The 25,518-nt window shown below is 34.6% G+C and overlaps 1 protein-coding gene across 2 annotated transcripts; it reads left to right on the top strand.

The window, feature by feature from the left end:
* The first annotated feature begins 15,720 nt into the window (after positions 1–15,720).
* Positions 15,721–20,878, top strand: LOC139841699 (shewanella-like protein phosphatase 1). Of its 2 annotated transcripts, none has more exons than XM_071831903.1 (10): positions 15,721–15,966; positions 17,388–17,488; positions 17,619–17,732; positions 17,808–18,020; positions 18,553–18,688; positions 19,262–19,440; positions 19,573–19,661; positions 19,794–19,863; positions 19,983–20,080; positions 20,626–20,878. In XM_071831903.1, exons 1-9 carry the CDS (start codon positions 15,783–15,785, stop codon positions 20,067–20,069), a joined length of 1,173 nt encoding a protein of 390 aa, XP_071688004.1. In that variant the 5' UTR covers positions 15,721–15,782; the 3' UTR covers positions 20,070–20,080; positions 20,626–20,878. The 2 variants fall into 2 exon arrangements, with proteins under 2 accessions (XP_071688004.1, XP_071688003.1); XM_071831902.1 differs by having other exon boundaries at positions 20,619–20,878.
* Positions 20,879–25,518: the final 4,640 nt, after the last annotated feature.

Below are 25,518 nucleotides of genomic sequence, written 5' to 3'. Positions count from 1 at the left end.
TATTTTTAATAATAATTATTAGTAATTAGTAATATCAAATGTCACTTGAAATTTTATCAAAAACTAAAATACAATTATTAGATGAAGGTTGTACAATATGCTTCAAAGTTTTGTGTTAATTGAGTGTTTTATAAAAGATTGTACAATTTGTTTTAGAGTTTATATATATGATCATGTGGGTGTTTTATTATATGATTGTACATACTTCAAATATTGTAAATATGATCATTGAGGTGGGTCAACTTCACAAGTCAACAAATTTCCCCAATCCCCAATGTATAAAAATTTACATACATTATCGTCGGCCATACATTTAATCAACGGATTAAAATACTAATTTTGCTCATACACACACATACTTAATCCAATATATTTCTAATTATTGAGCTATATTTTCAATTAGCTGAATGCATGTGTGAACAATTACTCGTGATAATTAATAATGAATGAGAGTGGATTTTTTCCCCGAAAAACATGAAACAAATAAATAAGTAGATTTGATTTAATTAGTAATTAATTAGATTAATGACATCAGCTTATGAGCTTAGATTTTTCTTATTCTTTTTGATTTTTTCTTAACAAAGAAACTAGCCTAATAATGACATCATCATTCTAGAATTTTAATAATAACTATAGATTTATAAATTGCTTTAATTAATTAATTTAGTAAGTGTGTGAAGGAGTGTCATGGTTGTGAGTGAAATGTGATGGATCAGTGATTAGAAGGAAATGTGAAAGAAATGAGAAGAAATGATGAACTGGCATTGATGTGACCGTGTGTTAATTTGAAGAAGGGTGTCATGATTGAGAATGTTTTTATAATTAATAAATTGAAATAAAATGAATAAAGTGGAATATACTCTAAAACAAAGAATCAATATTTTGTATTTGGACTACGAAATGGATTTTAGCTCAGCGGTATCAAGGAGGCTCATTAACTCTGAGGTTATGATTTCGAATCCGGTCGTGGACCAAACATATACCACTTGTGCGTTTTGGTTGGTGGTATATTGAGGTTGCGTAACGTTTTCCGTTCAAAATTCATGAGGGATTTTTCCACTTGGCCTCGTTACCTTCTATGTGCGGGTCTTGTGGTTTTCACCCGCATGTGTCATGGATATGATCGAGTGGTTCCACTTTTGTTGGAACCCGTCAGTATCGTTGTTTTAAGAAAATATATTTTGTATTTGAACTACAGTAACATGATGGCCCATTAGTATATGAATAAATCAACAAAAATCAAACCTGAAAAGAAAATAACATGATGGTTAATGGTGTATCATATGGGCTACACGCATAAAAACTTCATTTTTATAAAAAAGAAGCACTCGAAACGCAAAAAAAACCAACAGACAACATTTATTTTATTATATAGCCGTTCATCGTTTTGCGATCAAAGCAGGCAGTCCATCGTCATGCGTAAGTGAAATGTCCCGTTCTTATTGATTAAAAACGTTCCATATTAATTGATTTCGTTGCGAGGTTTTGACCTCTATATGAGACGTTTTTCAAAGACTGCATTCATTTTAAAACAAACCATAACCTTTATTTCATCAATAAAGGTTTAAAAGTTTTACGTAGATTATCAAATAATGATAATCTAAAATATCTTGTTTACACACGACCATTACATAATGGTTTACAATACAAATATGTTACAACAAAATAAGTTTCTTGAATGCAGTTTTTACACAATATCATACAAGCATGGACTCCAAATCTCGTCCTTATTTAAGTATGCGACAGCGGAAGCTCTTAATAATCACCTGAGAATAAACATGCTTTAAAACGTCAACAAAAATGTTGGTGAGTTATAGGTTTAACCTATATATATCAAATCATAATAATAGACCACAAGATTTCATATTTCAATACACATCCCATACATAGAGATAAAAATCATTCATATGGTGAACACCTGGTAACCGACATTAACAAGATGCATATATAAGAATATCCCCATCATTCCGGGACACCCTTCGGATATGATATAAATTTCGAAGTACTAAAGCATCCGGTACTTTGGATGGGGTTTGTTAAGCCCAATAGATCTATCTTTAGGATTCGCGTCAATTAGGGTGTCTGTTCCCTAATTCTTAGATTACCAGACTTAATAAAAAGGGGCATATTCGATTTCGATAATTCAACCATAGAATGTAGTTTCACGTACTTGTGTCTACTTTGTAAATCATTTATAAAACCTGCATGTATTCTCATCCCAAAAATATTAGATTTTAAAAGTGGGACTATAACTCACTTTCACAGATTTTTACTTCGTCGAGAAGTAAGACTTGGCCACTGTTGATTCACGAACCTATAACAATATATACATATATATTAAAGTATGTTCAAAATATATTTACAACACTTTTAATATATTTTGATGTTTTAAGTTTATTAAGTCAGCTGTCCTCGTTAGTAACCTACAACTAGTTGTCCACAGTTAGATGTACAGAAATAAATCAATAAATATTATCTTGAATCAATCCACGACCCAGTGTATACGTATCTCAGTATTGATCACAACTCAAACTATATATATTTTGGAATCAACCTCAACCCTGTATAGCTAACTCCAACATTCACATATAGAGTGTCTATGGTTGTTCCGAAATATATATAGATGTGTCGACATGATAGGTCGAAACATTGTATACGTGTCTATGGTATCTCAAGATTACATAATATACAATACAAGTTGATTAAGTTATGGTTGGAATAGATTTGTTACCAATTTTCACGTAGCTAAAATGAGAAAAATTATCCAATCTTGTTTTACCCATAACTTCTTCATTTTAAATCCGTTTTGAATGAATCAAATTGCTATGGTTTCATATTGAACTGTATTTTATGAATCTAAACAGAAAAAGTATAGGTTTATAGTCGGAAAAATAAGTTACAAGTCGTTTTTGTAAAGGTAGTCATTTCAGTCGAAAGAACGACGTCTAGATGACCATTTTAGAAAACATACTTCCACTTTGAGTTTAACCATAATTTTTGGATATAGTTTCATGTTCATAATAAAAATCATTTTCTCAGAATAACAACTTTTAAATCAAAGTTTATCATAGTTTTTAATTAACTAACCCAAAACAGCCCGCGATGTTACTACGACGGCGTAAATCCGGTTTTACGGTGTTTTTTCGTGTTTTCAGGTTTTAAATCATTAAGTTAGCATATCATATAGATATAGAACATGTGTTTAGTTAATTTTAAAAGTCAAGTTAGAAGGATTAACTTTTGTTTGCGAACAAGTTTAGAATTAACTAAACTATGTTCTAGTGATTACGAGTTTAAACCTTCGAATAAGATAGTTTTATATATATGAATCGAATGATGTTATGAACATCATTACTACCTCAAGTTTAGTAGGTAAACCTACTGGAAGTGACAAGAAATGATCTAGCTTCAAAGGATCTTGGATGGCTTGAAAGTTCTTGAAGTAGGATCATGACACAAAAACAAGTTCAAGTAAGATTTTTGCTCGAATTAAGATAGTTTATAGTTATAGAAATTGAATCAAAGTTTGAATATGAATATTACCTTGAATAAGAAAGATAACCTATTGTATATAACAAAGGTTTCTTGATCTTAGATGATTACTTGGAATGGATTAGAAAGCTTGGAAGTAAATTAGTAAACTTGAAGGGATTTTTGAAGTATTCTTGAAGTGTTCTTCTTATGATGATTATAGCTTGATTCTTGAAGTGATTTTTGATGAAGATGATGACTAACTACTGGAAAAATACGTTCATAATAGTGTGGGTGTGTTGAGAGAGAATTAGAAAGAGATTTGGAAGTGAAATGGAGTGAATGATGAGTGTTAATTGGTGAGTGGTGAGTGGGGTTAAAAGGAGTTCTAGTTAGTTGACTAGCTCATGGTAGAAGTTAAAATTGATTAGTCATACATGACATAATCAAGAGTGGAATCCCATGCTAGTTCCTATTGGTATATACCCATAGTAAGTACGTTTTGAAGCTGTGTATAATACGGTTAAGGATACGACTAGAATTCTTGATGAAAGAAAAGAATGGGAAAGTAACTGTAACCATTTTCGTTAAGTATGAGTGTTTTGATATATGTCTTGAAGTCTTTCAAAAGTATTTTAATACATCTAAATACACTACATGTATATACATTTTAACGGAGTCGTTAAGTCATCGTTAGTCGTTACATGTAAGTGTTGTTTTGAAACCTTTAAGTTAACGATCTCAATTAATTTGTTAACCCATTGTTTATTATATCTAATGAGATGTTAAATTATTATATTATCATGATATTATGATATATTAATATATCTTAATATGATATATATACATTTAAATGTCGTTACAACGATAGTCATTACATATATGTCTCGTTTCGAAATCCTTAAGTTAGTAGTCTTGTTTATATGTATATAACTCATTGTTAATATACTTATGGAGATACTTACTTATCATAATCTCATGTTAACCATATGTATATCCATATATATATCGTCAAGTCGTTTTTACAAGTTTTAACGTTCGTGAATCGCCGGTCAACTTGGGTGGTCAATTGTCTATATGAAACATATTTCAATTAATCAAGTCTTAACAAGTTTGATTGCTTAACATGTTGGAAACATTTAATCATGTAAATATCAATCTCAATTAATATATATAAACATGGAAAAGTTCGGGTCACTACAGTACCTACCCGTTAAATAAATTTCGTCCCGAAATTTTAAGCTGTTGAAGGTGTTGACGAATCTTCTGGAAATAGATGCGGGTATTTCTTCTTCATCTGATCTTCACGCTCCCAGGTGAACTCGGGTCCTCTACGAGCATTCCATCGAACCTTAACAATTGGTATCTTGTTTTGCTTAAGTCTTTTAACCTCACGATCCATTATTTCGACGGGTTCTTCGATGAATTGGAGTTTTTCATTGATTTGGATTTCATCTAACGGAATAGTGAGATCTTCTTTAGCAAAACATTTCTTCAAATTCGAGACGTGGAAAGTGTTATGTACAGCCGCGAGTTGTTGAGGTAACTCAAGTCGGTAAGCTACTGGTCCGACACGATCAATAATCTTGAATGGGCCAATATACCTTGGATTTAATTTCCCTCGTTTACCAAATCGAACAACGCCTTTCCAAGGTGCAACTTTAAGCATGACCATCTCTCCAATTTCAAATTCTATATCTTTTCTTTTAATGTCAGCGTAGCTCTTTTGTCGACTTTGGGCGGTTTTCAACCGTTGTTGAATTTGGATGATCTTCTCGGTAGTTTCTTGTATAATCTCCGGACCTGTAATCTGTCTATCCCCCACTTCACTCCAACAAATCGGAGACCTGCACTTTCTACCATAAAGTGCTTCAAACGGCGCCATCTCAATGCTTGAATGGTAGCTGTTGTTGTAGGAAAATTCTGCTAACGGTAGATGTCGATCCCAACTGTTTCCGAAATCAATAACACATGCTCGTAGCATGTCTTCAAGCGTTTGTATCGTCCTTTCGCTCTGCCCATCAGTTTGTGGATGATAGGCAGTACTCATGTCTAGACGAGTTCCTAATGCTTGCTGTAATGTCTGCCAGAATCTTGAAATAAATCTGCCATCCCTATCAGAGATAATAGAGATTGGTATTCCATGTCTGGAGACGACTTCCTTCAAATACAGTCGTGCTAACTTCTCCATCTTGTCATCTTCTCTTATTGGCAGAAAGTGTGCTGATTTGGTGAGACGATCAACTATTACCCAAATAGTATCAAAACCACTTGCAGTCCTTGGCAATTTAGTGATGAAATCCATGGTAATGTTTTCCCATTTCCATTCTGGGATTTCAGGTTGTTGAAGTAGACCTGATGGTTTCTGATGCTCAGCTTTGACCTTAGAACACGTCAAACATTCTCCTACATATTTAGCAACATCAGCTTTCATACCCGGCCACCAAAAATGTTTCTTGAGATCCTTGTACATCTTCCCCGTTCCAGGATGTATTGAGTATCTGGTTTTATGAGCTTCTCTAAGTACCATTTCTCTCATATCTCCAAATCTTGGTACCCAAATCCTTTCAGCCCTATACCGGGTTCCGTCTTCCCGAATATTAAGATGCTTCTCCGATCCTTTGGGTATTTCATCCTTTAAATTTCCTTCTTTTAAAACTCCTTGTTGCGCCTCCTTTATTTGAGTAGTAAGGTTATTATGAATCATTATATTCATAGATTTTACTCGAATGGGTTCTCTGTCCTTCCTGCTCAAGGCATCGGCTACCACATTTGCTTTTCCCGGGTGGTAACGAATCTCAAAGTCGTAATCATTCAATAATTCAATCCACCTACGCTGCCTCATATTCAGTTGTTTCTGATTAAATATGTGTTGAAGACTTTTGTGGTCGGTATATATAATACTTTTGACCCCATATAAGTAGTGCCTCCAAGTCTTTAATGCAAAAACAACCGCGCCTAATTCCAAATCATGCGTCGTATAATTTTGTTCGTGAATCTTCAATTGTCTAGACGCATAAGCAATCACCTTCGTTCGTTGCATTAATACACAACCGAGACCTTGCTTTGATGCGTCACAATAAATCACAAAATCATCATTCCCTTCAGGCAATGACAATATAGGTGCCGTAGTTAGCTTTTTCTTCAATAACTGAAACGCTTTCTCTTGTTCATCATTCCATTCAAATTTCTTCCCTTTATGCGTTAATGCAGTCAAGGGTTTTGCTATTCTGGAAAAGTCTTGGATGAACCTTCTGTAGTAACCAGCTAGTCCTAAAAACTGGCGTATGTGTTTCGGAGTTTTCGGGGTTTCCCACTTTTCAACAGTTTCTATCTTTGCCGGATCCACCTTAATACCTTCTTTGTTCACTATGTGACCGAGGAATTGAACTTCTTCCAACCAAAATGCACACTTTGAAAACTTAGCGTACAATTCTTCCTTCCTCAATACTTCTAACACCTTTCTCAAATGTTCACCGTGTTCTTGGTCATTCTTTGAGTAAATAAGTATGTCATCAATGAAAACAATGACAAACTTGTCAAGGTATGGTCCACACACTCGGTTCATAAGGTCCATGAACACAGCTGGTGCATTAGTTAAACCAAACGGCATGACCATAAACTCGTAATGACCGTAACGTGTTCTGAAAGCAGTCTTTGGAATATCATCTTCTTTCACCCGCATTTGATGATACCCGGAACGTAAGTCAATCTTTGAATAAACAGACGAGCCTTGTAGTTGATCAAATAAGTCGTCGATTCTCGGTAGTGGGTAGCGGTTCTTGATGGTAAGTTTGTTCAACTCTCGGTAGTCGATACACAACCTGAATGTACCATCTTTCTTCTTAACAAACAAAACAGGAGCTCCCCACGGTGATGTGCTTGGTCGAATGAAACCAAGCTCTAAAAGTTCTTGTAATTGGCTTTGCAGTTCTTTCATCTCGCTGGGTGCGAGTCTGTAAGGAGCACGAGCTATTGGTGCAGCTCCTGGTACAAGATCTATTTGAAATTCAACGGATCGCTGTGGGGGTAATCCCGGTAATTCTTTCGGAAATACATCGGGAAATTCTTTTGCAATGGGAACATCATTGATGCTCTTTTCTTCAGTTTGTACTTTCTCGACGTGTGCTAGAACAGCATAGCAACCTTTTCTTATTAGTTTTTGTGCCTTCAAATTACTAATAAGATGTAGCTTCGTGTTGCCCTTTTCTCCGTACACCATTAAGGGTTTTCCTTTTTCTCGTATAATGCGAATTGCATTTTTGTAACAAACGATCTCTGCTTTCACTTCTTTCAACCAGTCCATACCGATTATCACATCAAAACTCCCTAACTCTACTGGTATCAAATCAATCTTAAATGTTTCGCTAACCAGTTTAATTTCTCGATTCCGACATATATTATCTGCTGAAATTAATTTACCATTTGCTAATTCGAGTAAAAATTTACTATCCAAAGGCGTCAATGGACAACTTAATTTAGCACAAAAATCTCTACTCATATAGCTTCTATCCGCACCCGAATCAAATAAAACGTAAGCAGATTTATTGTCAATAAGAAACGTACCCGTAACAAGCTCCGGGTCTTCCTGTGCCTCTGCCGCATTAATATTGAAAACTCTTCCACGGCCTTGTCCATTCGTGTTCTCCTAGTTCGGGCAATTTCTAATAATGTGGCCCGGTTTTCCACATTTATAACAAACTACATTGGCATAACTTGCTCCGACACTACTTGCTCCACCATTACTCGTTCCGACACCATTTGTTCCTTTCGTTCTATTAACCCCTGGTCCGTAGACCTCACACTTCGCCGCGCTATGACCATTTCTTTTACACTTGTTGCAAAATTTGGTGCAGAACCCCGAGTGATTCTTTTCACACCTTTGGCATAGCTGCTTCTGATTGTTGTTGTTGTTGCGGTTATTATTGTTGTTAAGATGATTGTTGTGGTTGCTGTTGTTGTTGTTGTTGTTGTTGGGCCGTTTGTTGTAGTTGCGATTGATGTTGCGATTGTTAGGATAGTTGTTGCGATTATTGTTATAATTGCTGTTGTTATTGTATTGGTGATTCTTATCACCGTTTTCCTCCCACTTTCTTTTGACTTGCTTCACATTGGCCTCTTCAGCAGTCTGTTCTTTAATTCTTTCTTCAATCTGGTTCACTAGTTTGTGAGCCATTCTACATGCCTGTTGTATGGAGGCGGGCTCGTGTGAACTTATATCTTCTTGGATTCTTTCTGGTAATCCTTTCACAAACGCGTCGATCTTCTCTTCCTCATCTTCGAATGCTCCCGGACACAATAGGCACAATTCTGTGAATCGTCTTTCATACGTGGTAATATCAAATCCTTGGGTTCGTAACCCTCTAAGTTCTGTCTTGAGCTTATTGACCTCGGTTCTGGGACGGTACTTCTCGTTCATCAAGTGCTTGAATGCTGACCACGGTAGTGCGTACGCATCATCTTGTCCCACTTGCTCTAGATAGGTATTCCACCATGTTAACGCAGAACCTGTAAAGGTATGCGTAGCGTACTTCACTTTGTCCTCTTCAGTACACTTACTTATGGCAAACACCGATTCGACCTTCTCGGTCCACCGTTTCAATCCGATCGGTCCTTCGGTTCCATCAAATTCCAAAGGTTTGCAGGCAGTGAATTCTTTGTAGGTGCATCCTACACGATTTCCTGTACTGCCAGATCCAAGGTTATTGTTGGTATATAGCGCAGCCTGTACTGCGGCTATGTTTGAAGCTAGAAAAGTACGAAATTCCTCTTCATTCATATTCACGGTGTGTCGAGTAGTCGGTGCCATTTCCTTCAAAATAGTCAAATGGAACAAGTTAATCATACAGAATATTAAGAGTAGTTAATAGTATTTCGTAGCATAATATGAACTCATTTATAAAAGCTTTTTCTTCATATTAGCGTTTTATAAGTTTAAATTCAGGTAGTACCTACCCGTTAAGTTCATACTTAGTAGCTAATATACAATTCAACTACTACAATTCTATATGAAAAACTGATTGTAATAATATTTCGCGTTCAAACTTTTACACAATATTTTTCAAACTTACAATACCGCTTATTTTACATATAGCATGAAATATAGCACACAATAAATTTGATACAAGATGGTTGTGAAGATAATTCTAGCTAGTACACAAGTCGTTCAGCAAAGGCAATAAAGACACGTAATTCATACGTCCAGAAACAAGTCATGCATTCTGGTTTTACTAGGATTACTTCCCATCCTTGGTCTTGTGGAACATAACCGTTATGGCCGTTGATAAGACAGCGTGTTGTAACGTCGTCAAAGGGATGAGGGTTACGTAATGACCAACAGTCTCGTAATAACCTAAAAACCTCATTTCTTACCCCAATTACCGACTCCGTCACTTGAGGGAATGTTTTGTTTAATAGTTGTAGCCCGATATTCTTGTTCTCACTTTGGTGAGAAGCGAACATTACTAACCCGTAAGCATAACATGCTTCTTTATGTTGCATGTTAGCCGCTTTTTCTAAATCACGAAGTCCTATATTTGGATATACTGAGTCAAAATAATTTCTTAACCCGTTGCGTAAAATAGCATTTGGGTTCCCCGCAATATATGCGTCAAAGTAAACACATCGTAACTTATGGATTTCCCAATGTGATATCCCCCATCTTCCGAACGAAAGCCTTTTATAAACCAAATCATTCTTGGAACGTTCTTCGAATGTCTTACAAACTGATCTCGCCTTAAATAGTTGTGCCGAGGAATTCTGACCGACTCTAGACAAGATTTCATCAATCATGTCTCTGGGTAGGTCTCTTAAAATATTGGGTTGTCTATCCATTTTATGTTTTTATACTGTAAAATAGACAAGAGTTAGATTCATAAAAAAATACTTATTAATACAAGCAATTTTTACATATATCATAAAGCATAAGCACACTATATTACATATATTACACCACACGAATACAACTATCTTATTCCGACTCGCTTGTTTCTTCTTCTTTGGTTTTGGTTCGTTTTCCCAAGTTTCTAGGGATATATGATGTTCCCCTAATACGAGCCGTTATTTTCCACATTGGTTTAGAAAAACCTGGTGGTTTAGAGGTTCCCGGGTCATTGTTACAACTTAAGGACTTCGGGGGTTGACGATACATATAAAGTTCATCGGGGTTGGAATTAGATTTCTCTATTTTTATGCCCTTTCCCTTATTATTTTCTTTTGCCTTTTTAAATTCAGTTGGGGTAATTTCTATAACATCATCGGAATTCTCGTCGGAATCCGATTCATCGGAGAATTGGTAATCCTCCCAATATTTTGCTTCCTTAGCGGAAACACCATTGACCATAATTAACCTTGGTCGGTTGGTTGAGGATTTTCTTTTACTTAACCGTTTTATTATTTCCCCCACCGGTTCTATTTCTTCATCCGGTTCCGATTCTTCTTCCGATTCTGATTCTTCTTCTGGTTCCGACTCTTCTTCCGGTTCCTCTTCGGGAACTTGTGAATCAGTCCACGAATCATTCCAATTTACATTTGACTCTTCATTATTATTAGGTGAGTCAATGGGACTTGTTCTAGAGGTAGACATCTATCACATAATATCAAACGCGTTAAGAGATTAATATATCACATAATATTCACATGTTAAAAATATATAGTTTCCAACAAAATTTGTTAAGCAATCATTTTTCAAGTAAACACGGTCGAAGTCCAGACTCACTAATGCATCCTAATAAACTACATAAGACACACTAATGCAAAATTCTGGTTCTCTAAGACCAACGCTCTGATACCAACTGAAATGTCCCGTTCTTATTGATTAAAAACGTTCCATATTAATTGATTTCGTTGCGAGGTTTTGACCTCTATATGAGACGTTTTTCAAAGACTGCATTCATTTTAAAACAAACCATAACCTTTATTTCATCAATAAAGGTTTAAAAGTTTTACGTAGATTATCAAATAATGATAATCTAAAATATCCTGTTTACACACGACCATTACATAATGGTTTACAATACAAATATGTTACAACAAAATAAGTTTCTTGAATGCAGTTTTTACACAATATCATACAAGCATGGACTCCAAATCTCGTCCTTATTTAAGTATGCGACAGCGGAAGCTCTTAATAATCACCTGAGAATAAACATGCTTTAAAACGTCAACAAAAATGTTGGTGAGTTATAGGTTTAACCTATATATATCAAATCATAATAATAGACCACAAGATTTCATATTTCAATACACATCCCATACATAGAGATAAAAATCATTCATATGGTGAACACCTGGTAACCGACATTAACAAGATGCATATATAAGAATATCCCCATCATTCCGGGACACCCTTCGGATATGATATAAATTTCGAAGTACTAAAGCATCCGGTACTTTGGATGGGGTTTGTTAAGCCCAATAGATCTATCTTTAGGATTCGCGTCAATTAGGGTGTCTGTTCCCTAATTCTTAGATTACCAGACTTAATAAAAAGGGGCATATTCGATTTCGATAATTCAACCATAGAATGTAGTTTCACGTACTTGTGTCTACTTTGTAAATCATTTATAAAACCTGCATGTATTCTCATCCCAAAAATATTAGATTTTAAAAGTGGGACTATAACTCACTTTCACAGATTTTTACTTCGTCGAGAAGTAAGACTTGGCCACTGTTGATTCACGAACCTATAACAATATATACATATATATTAAAGTATGTTCAAAATATATTTACAACACTTTTAATATATTTTGATGTTTTAAGTTTATTAAGTCAGCTGTCCTCGTTAGTAACCTACAACTAGTTGTCCACAGTTAGATGTACAGAAATAAATCAATAAATATTATCTTGAATCAATCCACGACCCAGTGTATACGTATCTCAGTATTGATCACAACTCAAACTATATATATTTTGGAATCAACCTCAACCCTGTATAGCTAACTCCAACATTCACATATAGAGTGTCTATGGTTGTTCCGAAATATATATAGATGTGTCGACATGATAGGTCGAAACATTGTATACGTGTCTATGGTATCTCAAGATTACATAATATACAATACAAGTTGATTAAGTTATGGTTGGAATAGATTTGTTACCAATTTTCACGTAGCTAAAATGAGAAAAATTATCCAATCTTGTTTTACCCATAACTTCTTCATTTTAAATCCGTTTTGAATGAATCAAATTGCTATGGTTTCATATTGAACTGTATTTTATGAATCTAAACAAAAAAAGTATAGGTTTATAGTCGGAAAAATAAGTTACAAGTCGTTTTTGTAAAGGTAGTCATTTCAGTCGAAAGAACGACGTCTAGATGACCATTTTAGAAAACATACTTCCACTTTGAGTTTAACCATAATTTTTGGATATAGTTTCATGTTCATAATAAAAATCATTTTCTCAGAATAACAACTTTTAAATCAAAGTTTATCATAGTTTTTAATTAACTAACCCAAAACAGCCCGCGATGTTACTACGACGGCGTAAATCCGGTTTTACGGTGTTTTTTCGTGTTTTCAGGTTTTAAATCATTAAGTTAGCATATCATATAGATATAGAACATGTGTTTAGTTAATTTTAAAAGTCAAGTTAGAAGGATTAACTTTTGTTTGCGAACAAGTTTAGAATTAACTAAACTATGTTCTAGTGATTACGAGTTTAAACCTTCGAATAAGATAGTTTTATATATATGAATCGAATGATGTTATGAACATCATTACTACCTCAAGTTTAGTAGGTAAACCTACTGGAAGTGACAAGAAATGATCTAGCTTCAAAGGATCTTGGATGGCTTGAAAGTTCTTGAAGTAGGATCATGACACAAAAACAAGTTCAAGTAAGATTTTTGCTCGAATTAAGATAGTTTATAGTTATAGAAATTGAATCAAAGTTTGAATATGAATATTACCTTGAATAAGAAAGATAACCTACTGTATATAACAAAGGTTTCTTGATCTTAGATGATTACTTGGAATGGATTAGAAAGCTTGGAAGTAAATTAGTAAACTTGAAGGGATTTTTGAAGTATTCTTGAAGTGTTCTTCTTATGATGATTATAGCTTGATTCTTGAAGTGATTTTTGATGAAGATGATGACTAACTACTGGAAAAATACGTTCATAATAGTGTGGGTGTGTTGAGAGAGAATTAGAAAGAGATTTGGAAGTGAAATGGAGTGAATGATGAGTGTTAATTGGTGAGTGGTGAGTGGGGTTAAAAGGAGTTCTAGTTAGTTGACTAGCTCATGGTAGAAGTTAAAATTGATTAGTCATACATGACATAATCAAGAGTGGAATCCCATGCTAGTTCCTATTGGTATATACCCATAGTAAGTACGTTTTGAAGCTGTGTATAATACGGTTAAGGATACGACTAGAATTCTTGATGAAAGAAAAGAATGGGAAAGTAACTGTAACCATTTTCGTTAAGTATGAGTGTTTTGATATATGTCTTGAAGTCTTTCAAAAGTATTTTAATACATCTAAATACACTACATGTATATACATTTTAACGGAGTCGTTAAGTCATCGTTAGTCGTTACATGTAAGTGTTGTTTTGAAACCTTTAAGTTAACGATCTCAATTAATTTGTTAACCCATTGTTTATTATATCTAATGAGATGTTAAATTATTATATTATCATGATATTATGATATATTAATATATCTTAATATGATATATATACATTTAAATGTCGTTACAACGATAGTCATTACATATATGTCTCGTTTCGAAATCCTTAAGTTAGTAGTCTTGTTTATATGTATATAACTCATTGTTAATATACTTATGGAGATACTTACTTATCATAATCTCATGTTAACCATATGTATATCCATATATATATCGTCAAGTCGTTTTTACAAGTTTTAACGTTCGTGAATCGCCGGTCAACTTGGGTGGTCAATTGTCTATATGAAACATATTTCAATTAATCAAGTCTTAACAAGTTTGATTGCTTAACATGTTGGAAACATTTAATCATGTAAATATCAATCTCAATTAATATATATAAACATGGAAAAGTTCGGGTCACTACAGTAAGCCCTAAAGGCAGCTCCTATGCTTAATACCTTAAATAAGCGCGTGAGCAACACAAATGTCACGTTAGCGTCAAGCTCAAGTTTGTTCATGCATACTTCACAGAAATCAATCAATCGTCATTTGACACGTGTAATTGAATATCACAGAGGATTTGTGCCTATAAATAGAGCCCACGGGCCACCACATTTCATCATTCAGTAACTTGTGGAAGAGAACACACACTTTCTCTCTCACATAGTACTTTTTCTCTCTAGAACTCAACCGCTTAGCAGCAATACGCTAGACGGATCAACTCATAGTTTGGTCTTGGAAGATTGATATGGCCACCCCACGGAATCTTTGTCCGTGATCCGGGTCTGCAGGAATTTATCCAGAGGGCAAACATTAATCGGCAACATATCTCACCCCACTAAGTAGTTCCAGTACTGTATCGGCATATAGCCGCTAGCCGAAAAATAGTACCAACAATGGCTCATTAGTATATGAAACAATCAAGATAAATCAAACCCAAAAAAAAAACAATAAACATAAATCAAACTTGAAAAGAAACCAGATACGATTTACAATGGATCAAACCTAGGGAAGTGAAGCATTCTAAAACTTCACATACAATTGGAATAATAGCTTGTTCATATAAATCTTTTTGCTGAGGAGTAGGACCAAAAGCCTTATCAAAAGTAAAAACTCTATCAATTTGCTTCCCACAATTGCTTGTGACACTGCAACTTCTCTGTGATATTCATTACACGTAACCACCCGAGGTGCATTATTCCTCGACTCATCGTTACTAAACGACCTGCAACGTAACAAAACATGCGACGTATATATTGGTGTATATTCTTACATTTATGTTTGTTAGTTACAGACAGTTTTAAAAGTAAAATTCAGACGATTTATTATACAATAACTAAACAAAATTATTCATTTGTCAATTACTATATATAGTCATTCAATATCAATATATATATCTTTATCCTTATGTAACTTAACGAAAAAATTGTAAATCACCTCTTACTCTTAACAATTGTGAAGGATAATGATTACTGAAAGTGTCCATTTGAGCATTATTTGCAAACTTTCATCCAAAATCTTACAAAATTAAAAGTCAAGGGACGAATGTTGCAAATTAGTTAACAGAATTTCGTAAACGAATAAAAAAAAAAAAAAAAAAAAAAACTCAAAAGCATTGAAGATAAAAAAAAAATTCGTGGTTGTAGTGGAAGCCGTTCGCCATTGCAAATATATTCTCTCAAAGCTTCCAACAATGGCGATGGCTTCATTATCATCTCTTAATTCGCTACCTATGCAACCGCCTTCTCGCAAGCTCATTGATTCTCCCTCACCTCCAACGTCTCTTAACTTCGGTAGCTCCGGCAACTTAAAACCGATTGTTATCTCCGGTGATCCTCCGACCTTCGTTTCCGCTCCCGGTCGTCGTATCGTTGCCGGTAATTTTATTATTTATTTATTTATTTTTTTTCAGTCGATTTAATTGACTCGTTGAAGAGTCGTTAATATGTTAACATTTCTGTTAAATAAAACTATAAAGGCGTTGAGGATTTAGTGTAGCTTAGTTAGAGATATATATTTAATATTTAATATGATATTAAATTAATTATTTAGGGTTTTTTTTGCTACATTTGAGCTCTTGAAATGCCTACATTGGCCACTAAACATGATGTGTTTACGTAGATTGTGTTCTAGTTTTACAATGGAGATCGAAATGTCAAATGTATATCATTCCGAGATCGAATTTACAACAGTTTGGCTCAAGCTATTATCTATCTTTTCAAGCTTTAATAAATATGTATGTGTATAAATTGGTCGAGTTTTCTAGATTATAAGAGCTAAGCTTAAAGGCTTATCAAGCTATCAATTAGTACTCGGGCTTAGTCTAAATTGCTCGAGTTGAGCTAGGCTTTACTGGTTTGCAACCCTACTACACGCAGTGGTGCATCTAGAAATCGTAGTCACGGGTATCACAAGTTAAAAGTTTAAAAAAAAAAAATTTACTATCAAATGGTGTCACACGAAAAAATTTACTACATCCAGTGGTGTCACTAGATAAAAGCCCAAATTTTTTCCACTAGATTGCGTATTTCAGTGGTAGCCCGTGCTACCACTGGTACTAAAGTAAATCTGCCCCTGACTACAAGCATAAAGTATCCTATTAAACATATATTACCATCAGAAGATAGCCTAGTGAGTATCCTTGCAAAGAGGTTTCAGGTCCAAATCTTGTGGTGGCCAGAGGAGGATTTAGAAACGGTCATGGACTATTCTTACATTAGACCAAAAAAATATTCAGCCTCCCGGGTAACCCAAACACGGAAAACCTCATAACTAACTAGTAGCTAAGGTTAACGAGATTAAAAACTGCTTAACATGGAAGGGCTCAATGTACTATACATTAGTATAGATGTGGTGTTTGATTTGTAGTCGTTAGTACTATTGAATTATTGATTTTGTAGGTTATACTTAAGTTGCTCGTGATGATATTATTTGTTGTTTTTTGTTTCAATATATCAGTTAATTTTGAAAATGAACCTATGCAAACAACATATTATTTTAATAAATACAATCAGGGAGTATTTGGACTTGAGAAATGTAAATACTCAAATTGATGATCTTTACTGTTCTTGGGAAGTAGAATTTACTTATGAGAGGTAATCTACAATGTTTCTTGATTGTTTTATGGAGCTTATAACTTTTTATTTGGAAATATTCATAGAAATTAATCAACTATAATGCAGAATAGAATAGCTGCATTTTGAAGCTTCTTAATGACTATATAAATAAATAATTATATATTTATATAAATAATGTAACTGATTCTGGTTCTCAACTGCCATACTTTTATTCTACATAGTTGGAGATTTGCACGGGGACCTAGCAAAAGCAAGGGGCGCACTTGAGTTAGCCGGTGTCTTGAGTTCAGATGGTCAAGACACATGGACTGGTCAAGAAACGGTATGCCTTTATACTAGGGCTATTTACATTATAACTTTCTGAACATGTATATAGAATGCTATACGATTTTTTTTTTTTTTTTTTTTTTTTTTTTTTTTTTTTCTAAATAAACAATATACCTTTTGACCAGGTCTTGGTTCAGCTTGGAGATATACTTGACAGGGGAGAAGATGAAATTGCTATATTATCATTATTAAGGTCACTACAAATTCAAGCTAAAGAATATGGCGGTGCTGTTTTCCAGGTAGGCTTTGACTTTTAGGTCAAACACATTACTTTTCTTAGTTTAATTGCTAACTCGACAGTTTATTACTGTTAGGTGAATGGAAATCATGAAACTATGAATGTCGAAGGGGATTTTAGATACGTTGATTCTGGTGCATTTGATGAGTGTTCCGACTTTCTAGAATATTTGGACGATTGTGGGCATAATTGGGAAGATGCATTTGAAAGTTGGTCTGAAGTATCTGAAAGTTGGAAAGAAGAAAGGAAAACGTCTCAGAGTTCGTGGGGACCGTGGAACTTAGTAAAGGTATGCAGTTCATTTGAATTTTGATGGTGAACCATACTCCTGCCTCAATGTTTGTGACAATCATGATGTCATTTTTTTGTTAATATCATATATTATGATATAATATTGGAATTGGATTTTGATAACGACAACCCTTAGGCTGTCAGTGCTTTAAAGAGTTGTAAATAGTGGTTAACGTTGACTTTTATGAGGCGGTTACAAAATCCTATAATATTTTGCAAGTAGTGTTGCAGTATTTGAAATTACTCGGCGAGTACTCAATTTTTGCAACTCAGCGAGTACTCGGTCAAACTCGGCCAAAACTCGGGCTTACTTGGAAAATCGGTCAAAACTCGGGATTGCTCGGAAAATCTGTCAAAATTTGGTCAAAGTCAAACTTATTCAAGATTCGAGTACTCCCCGAGTTTCCGAATACTCCCTAAAAAATCCTGACCAACTACTCCCTGAGTAGCTATTTTTTGCAACCTTGATAATATACTCGATTCTGATGAAGAGTGATGGGATTGATTGACTTGTATACATATTAGGACAGCGGCAAAAGGGAGTAATTGCAAGATCGATACTTTTAAGACCCGGAGGTCCATTGGCATCTGAATTGGCACGTCATCCTGTTGTGCTAAAAGTTGATGATTGGGTCTTTTGTCACGGGGGACTTCTTCCCCACCATGGTAAATTTGTACTTTCATCATATAAGCTATTATTCATTATTAGATAACTCGATCTTTTTTTTTTTTTTTACTTAAATTCCTTTTGTACTAAAACAAGTACTAAGTCAATCGTTATCAGTAATGGCATCAAAGGAGAGTGATGTACATGAGAACATAACCTATCTATACATTAGTCTGTACTCTGTAACGAGTGTGCCTTGTAGTCATAAAGAATATATATTATGTTGTTTGGTTGATCAGATTCATATTAGATGCAACAAAACTTATCATCGAACGGTATATTACAATTACCCCACTTCTTATATTTGAGCCTCGAGATACTTTTATTTCTATCTCACAAGATGTTTTTCAGCTTTTATATTTCAATAGTGTCATTTTGGTCATTTATGAATTAATTTCATGGACAATCATAATTTGTCAGACACTCAAACAACTGATTATCTGAATACTACTACTTTAAACCTACAATGCACATTCAAATATTGTCCCCAACAATGTTAAATTCATATATGGACATGCTAAACTAACTTTATTTTCGAGGGGTTAAATACTGAATATATGGTAACTGTGCAGTTACTTATGGCATAGAGAAGATAAACAGTGAGGTATCTAAATGGATGATTAATGTTAACGAAGACGAAGGCGACGAGTCACAAATACCATTTATAGCTACTAGAGGTTATGACAGTGTCGTGTGGAATCGTTTATACTCTCGAGATACCTCGGATTTAGAAGACCATCACATTGAGCAGGCAAGTAAAATTCAGTTTCTTTATATCTTCTTGTATCCTTATCGTGTTTTCCCAAATCCCAGCTATCAAGTATGATTCAGTTTCTTTACTATACGGACATATAATATATATTAAAATGTGTTTGTTCTACAGATTCAGTCTGTTCTTGATACCACGCTTCAAGTAGTTGGAGCGAAGGCAATGGTGGTGGGACACACTCCACAAACTACAGGAGTTAACTGGTAAGAAAAACATTATTTGATATACAGTAAATATTTTCGGGACATAAGGACTTAGGACTAGATAAATACGTATAAATTTAGAGTTTTCAATTCATATTTCTCCATTATCAATATATATTATGTGGAATGCAGTAAATATAACTGTAGCATTTGGCGTGTTGACGTGGGGATGTCTAGTGGAGTTCTTGATTCAAGACCTGAGGTAACCTCATATTTTTTACAGATGTTTGTCACAAATTCTTTCTTTATATTGTTACATCAGTATAAAAATAATGTTTTGTGTAATGCTTACAGATGTTTGATATGATATCTATGTACCAGGTTCTGGAAATAAGAGGCAATAAAACGAGGGTAATAAGGAGTGAATCAGATTCATTCAGTGAACTTCAGGCGGCTGATTATATTTAGATCACTACAAGGTACTCGTTAAAAAGCTTTGCTTTCAGCATCCTACTCAATTTCAGCAACCTAGAGTTTTATTATTTTAGTTCATCAAGAGATAAAACATAGCTCCATATGAGTGGATCATAAGTGAATGGGTCAACATTGCCACTTGTTTGCACTTTGATCCCTTTGAACTCCTGAATTGCTATAGTTGACTTAACACGTCGCTCATTTGACAATTACTGATTTTATAACATACCGTTCATTATGCAAATCTACAGTTTATGCTTACAATGAACAAATAGCTCAATTGTTTTAACTCAACAGTAAACAGTTTGTCAAAAAACAATTCTGCAATCAATTGGAGACATCCGAAAACGATTCACTCTTCTATATAATGTATGTTATATAATTATATATGTTACATTGGTATGTGCACACCTTGTGTAATTTGCAAGCACACATGCATTTAGTTCTTTATTATCTATCAGGCTATTTCGAAAATGTAATTTTTTTAAGGGGTCGTGACCAACATTCTATAATTGTTGTAATAACTTTCGTGTATTTCAAAAGTGAGCAGGGTTTGTGAGTTACCCCTACAGGCATCTAATGAAGACCTGAAATGGATTTGGAGATCAATGGGACGGCCTGTGAGTCCATGTTGGGTCAAATATTAATTGGGCTTGGATACATGGCATAAAGCTAGGTGTATGTATCATAGCATAGAAAGCTTCAGTCTTATGTAGAAAACTTCATGTCATTATTGGGGTCTATTTATTCATGTATATAGAATATATAATATTAATACAAATATACAAATATATTAATATAAACAGGGGATTATAATAATTGTTTTACATGGTTCATGTACATGCCTCCGTGTATTACATTAATTAAGTTTTAGGAATTGGACTACATTAGTATGAGGTGCTAGTTCGTCGAGTCGAGAGTTGGCTGCGGGTTTTGGTGAGGTCCTATATGTTGCTAGTTCTTCGTCGGAGTTGAAGCAAATTGGTACCACATTTTCGTTTGGAATTGGATAGCCCGTCGGTGTGTAATCGATGTCATCAGAGAAGTTAGAAACAATTTGGGGTCGGATTTGTACTTCATTCGGGTTAACGAAGTTAAATCTAACGACTATGCTCGTGTTTTCAATGATGAGTTTCCGACTTCGACTTTGGCTAATTCCAATCGAGCCGTGTGTGAGGGTGATCTTATCCCGTTTATAGGTGTACAAAAAAACCGGATAAAAAAAAAACCGAAAAAAAACCGAAACCGGATCTGACAGGATCCGGATTTAGTCAGAACCGGATCCGGTTCCTGGATCCGATCCAGATCCGACCGGATCTAGACGTTGGCTGGGGACCGGATTTTTTCCGGATAAAATCCGGATTTTTTTGAACCGGATAAAATCCGGATTTTGGAGCTGTTCGAGATTCAAAAAAAATAGCCGTTTATATCCGTTTTTTTTTTCCTTTCAGTTTTTTGATTTTTTTGGACCATTTTACCCCTTCAAGTGTAGTATAAATAGATGGTATTGGGTTTTGGTTGAAAGCACACCATCTAATTCTCTCTATTCTCTCTAAATCTCACATTACTCTATAATTACACTATAATTACCCACTAAACTCTACTTACTAATCCTATAATGGATAATTCACAAGCATCCGCTTCCGATTCTGCTTCCGTTGCAACATCTTCACAACGTTATACCAACAACGATGTTCGTATGATCAAAAATACGAGTCGAAAAGGTGACGTTTGGTCTAATTTCGACTTGTGCGTGATGAATGATAATCAAGAAAGAGCTCGTTGTAAGAGATGTTTTAAGTTCCTAGGTGTTTCGGGTAACTCTACGTTAAGAAAACATTTTGAAAAAACTTGTAAAGGAGCCGTTCAAGAAGACCCGACACAACCTACACTTGGTCGGGTTGGTTCGATTTTTTTATACGATCAAGAAGCTCTTCGTCAAGATTTGGCAAGGTTTGTCATTCAACAAGGGCTTCCTTTCAACCACTTCGACAATCCAAAGCTTACGGAGCTAATTCGGAACCGACTACAACCGCGATATAACAATGTAAGTCGTACTACTCTAAGACGTGACGCTTTTAAATTATGGAAAAAAGCTAAAAATGATATAATTGAAGGTTTTCGAACATATAAACATAAAGTTTCCATAACTTGTGATGTTTGGACCGCACCACACGGAACGGCAAATTCTTATTTAGCCGTTACCGCTCATTGGTTTCATCCCGATTCGTGGTTATTAATGAAACGGACTATCGCTTTTAAATTATTTGCTTATCCGCATAATGGTAATAATTTAAGAAAAATTATACAAGACACTTTGATTGAATATAATTTAATCGATAAAGTTTTTACTATTTCGCTAGATAATGCTTCTAATAATACTAGTGCCATGGATATGTTAAAAATACGAATGCAACCGGTTTTAAATGGTGCGTTTATACATACACGTTGTGTTGCTCATATTATAAACTTGGCCGTTCAAGATTGTTTAACTTATTGTAGTTCGTTAAAAGATAAATTTAGAAAGTTATTAGTAACGATACATCGTACGAGCAACGAACGACATAAAAACTATAAAAATTTCGTTAAAACTTGTAATGGCACTTGGTTAGGTCCTTATTTTGATAATAATACTAGGTGGAATTCTACTTGTCTTATGTTTGAAAATATATTACGACAAAAAGAAACTTTAATCGGTTTTAATAATAGACTAATTAGAAAGGGATATTCCGAACCGATTGATAACGACGGATGGGATGACTTGGAAGCATTAACAAATTTTTTACAAGTTTTTAAAGAGGCAACGACAAAAGTTTCGGGTGTTTATTACCCAACTAGCTCACTAGTTTTACAACAACTTTATATAATGACGGAAAAAATTAACGAATTTGCGAACTCAAATAATCGTATTTTTAGACAAACCGTTTTTCACATAAGAAAAAAACTAAAAAAAATATTTTGGAACAATACCTAAAGTTTTTTTTATTTGCGGCCGCACTTGACCCGAAAATCAATTTTAATGGGGTGGAACTTTTGATGACAACAATATATCAAAATTTGGATTGTATTCATGGTCCCCAAGGCGACGAACCCAACTATATAAACAACCAAATATTCGAATTTAATAACACCTTTGAGCAATTATTTTCAATTTATGCAACAACTTATGGTCGACAAGCAAACCCAATTGTTGACCAATTTGAGAGCGGATCATCTTCTCGAAGGGCCCGAGACCTTAATATTAGTCTTTTTAACCAATTACGTGAAGACGCTTCGAAACGTGCCCGAACATCGGCACCCACAAGCGAGTTGGGAAATTACAAGATTGGAAACTTTGCATTAAACATGAATCCCGAACAATTTCACAACTTTGATGTTTTGGCTTGGTGGAAAACAAAAGAAGACACATATCCAATAATATCCGCTATGGTTCGTGACTTATTAGCCGTTCAAGCTTCAACAGTAGCTTCCGAATCGGCTTTTTCTCTTAGCGGTCGAATTATTTCGGAAAGAAGGTCAAGACTTACCCCCCAAGCCGTGGAAGTATGTGTATGTTTGAAGGATTATTTGGACGGGGTAGATAGGATACAAGAACAAACGTCATTAGAATGTCCATTAGATAATGACGTTGAAGATTTCATAGAGATGGAAGAAATAGAAGCGGGATTATCACCTTCATCAACCGAAGGAAATACCGAGACCGAAGTGGAGGAAGGTGAATATGATCCCATTAACATGGACGAATATATTGCAAATTACCAACGAACATTTGCGGTTGATGACCCCGAATTTGAAGCAAGTGAAGAATATTACGAACGACGAAGGCAAGACGAGTAATGTATAATGGGTGATGGCAATGCCGAAGCTCGATATACTTTGCTCGTAATACATTATCGGGTGATGGCCATGCCGAAGCTTGAATAATGTATTAACTTTTGTATACTTATAGTTGTAACTTGTATCGTTCAAATAAATGTACTGTTATTGTTATTTATATTATCTATAGTGGTTAATCATTTGAATAAAAATGTTGTTATTTATATTATTTATGGTGTTAAGCGTTATAAATTATAATTATATTATTTATAGTTGTTTAAGCGTTATACATTTTGTTTATATTGATTATATTATTGTTGTTCAAAAGTTATAAAAATTGAACAGGTAAAAATATAACCGGTAAAAATCAAAATCGGACAAAGATCTTAGTCCGAAAAAAATCCGGTCGAGATCCGAAAAAAATCCGATTCCAAAAAAAATTCGAAAAAAAACCGACCCCGAGAACCGGATCCGGAACCGGAACCGGATTTGGAAAAATCCGTTTTTTTTTTGTCCGATTTTTTTAAATCCGGATCCGATTTTTGTGCATCTATAATCCCGTTAATTGGGAGAGGGTTTCTCAAAACGTGAAACGACATATGGATTCCGGTAACATGGTAGCGAATGAAGTGTTGCCTAACCCAGATTTTGTCGCTTGCAAACCAGATGTTATTTGTGAGACAGAATCACCCATGTCGACTGAACCTGTATCTTCAAGAGATAAGGCTCTCGTTGATCCTCATATTGAATGCAATCCGGTTGATTCTCTCTCATCTTTTCCGTTCAAAGGTAAAGATTGTGAAAAGAAATGTTCACGTACTTGGAGGTTCATTTTAGATCATAAGGTTGTTTTTGAAAGTTTGTCGGAAAAAGGTAAATCGGGTCTGGTTGACAATTTTGATTGTTTTTGTGGTATGGTTTGCTTTAATGGTTGCAATGTTAAAAAGTTAGATTCTGATCAGTTTGGTAATCCTATTTTGGCTCCTGTTTCGGATCCTAGTATTTTGTTTTCGGGTTCAAAGTCACCATATAGGAAATTGTTCGTTGGATCATTCCTATCTGTACTCCGGTTGTGGATTTGGTTAATGTTCTGGAGGTTGATTGTGAAAGAGGCTAATCCTCCCGTTGTTTTAAAAGGATCTTCTTCTTCTATGAGAATGAACAGTTTGTGAAAGGACCCGTTCATATACATTATAAACGATTCATAATAGTTGATTTCATCGCGAGGTATTTGACCTCTATATGATACATTTTACAAACATTGCATTCGTTTTTAAAAGACAATCTTTCTTTACATCGAAAGTTGATGACATGCATACCATTTTATAATATATCCAACTATAATTGACTTAGTAATAATCTTGATGAACTCGACGACTCGAATGCAACGTCTTTTGAATTATGTCATGAATGACTCCAAGTATTATCTCTAATATAAGCAAATGCACAGCGGAAGATTTCTTTCATATCTGAGAATAAACATGCTTTCAAGTGTCAACCAAAAGGTTGGTGAGTTCATAGGTTTATCATAAAACAATAAAATTCATCATTTTGATAGACCACAAGATTTAAATGTTGCATGGTACAAATGGACCCGAATCCTACACCCACCTGTAATGTACATGCG

The sequence above is a fragment of the Rutidosis leptorrhynchoides genome, chromosome 4 (assembly GCF_046630445.1).
Source record: "Rutidosis leptorrhynchoides isolate AG116_Rl617_1_P2 chromosome 4, CSIRO_AGI_Rlap_v1, whole genome shotgun sequence".
Lineage (NCBI taxonomy): Eukaryota > Viridiplantae > Streptophyta > Magnoliopsida > Asterales > Asteraceae > Rutidosis > Rutidosis leptorrhynchoides.
Note: the sequence above shows the minus strand (reverse complement) of the source record. Positions and strands in the feature narration are given on the sequence as shown.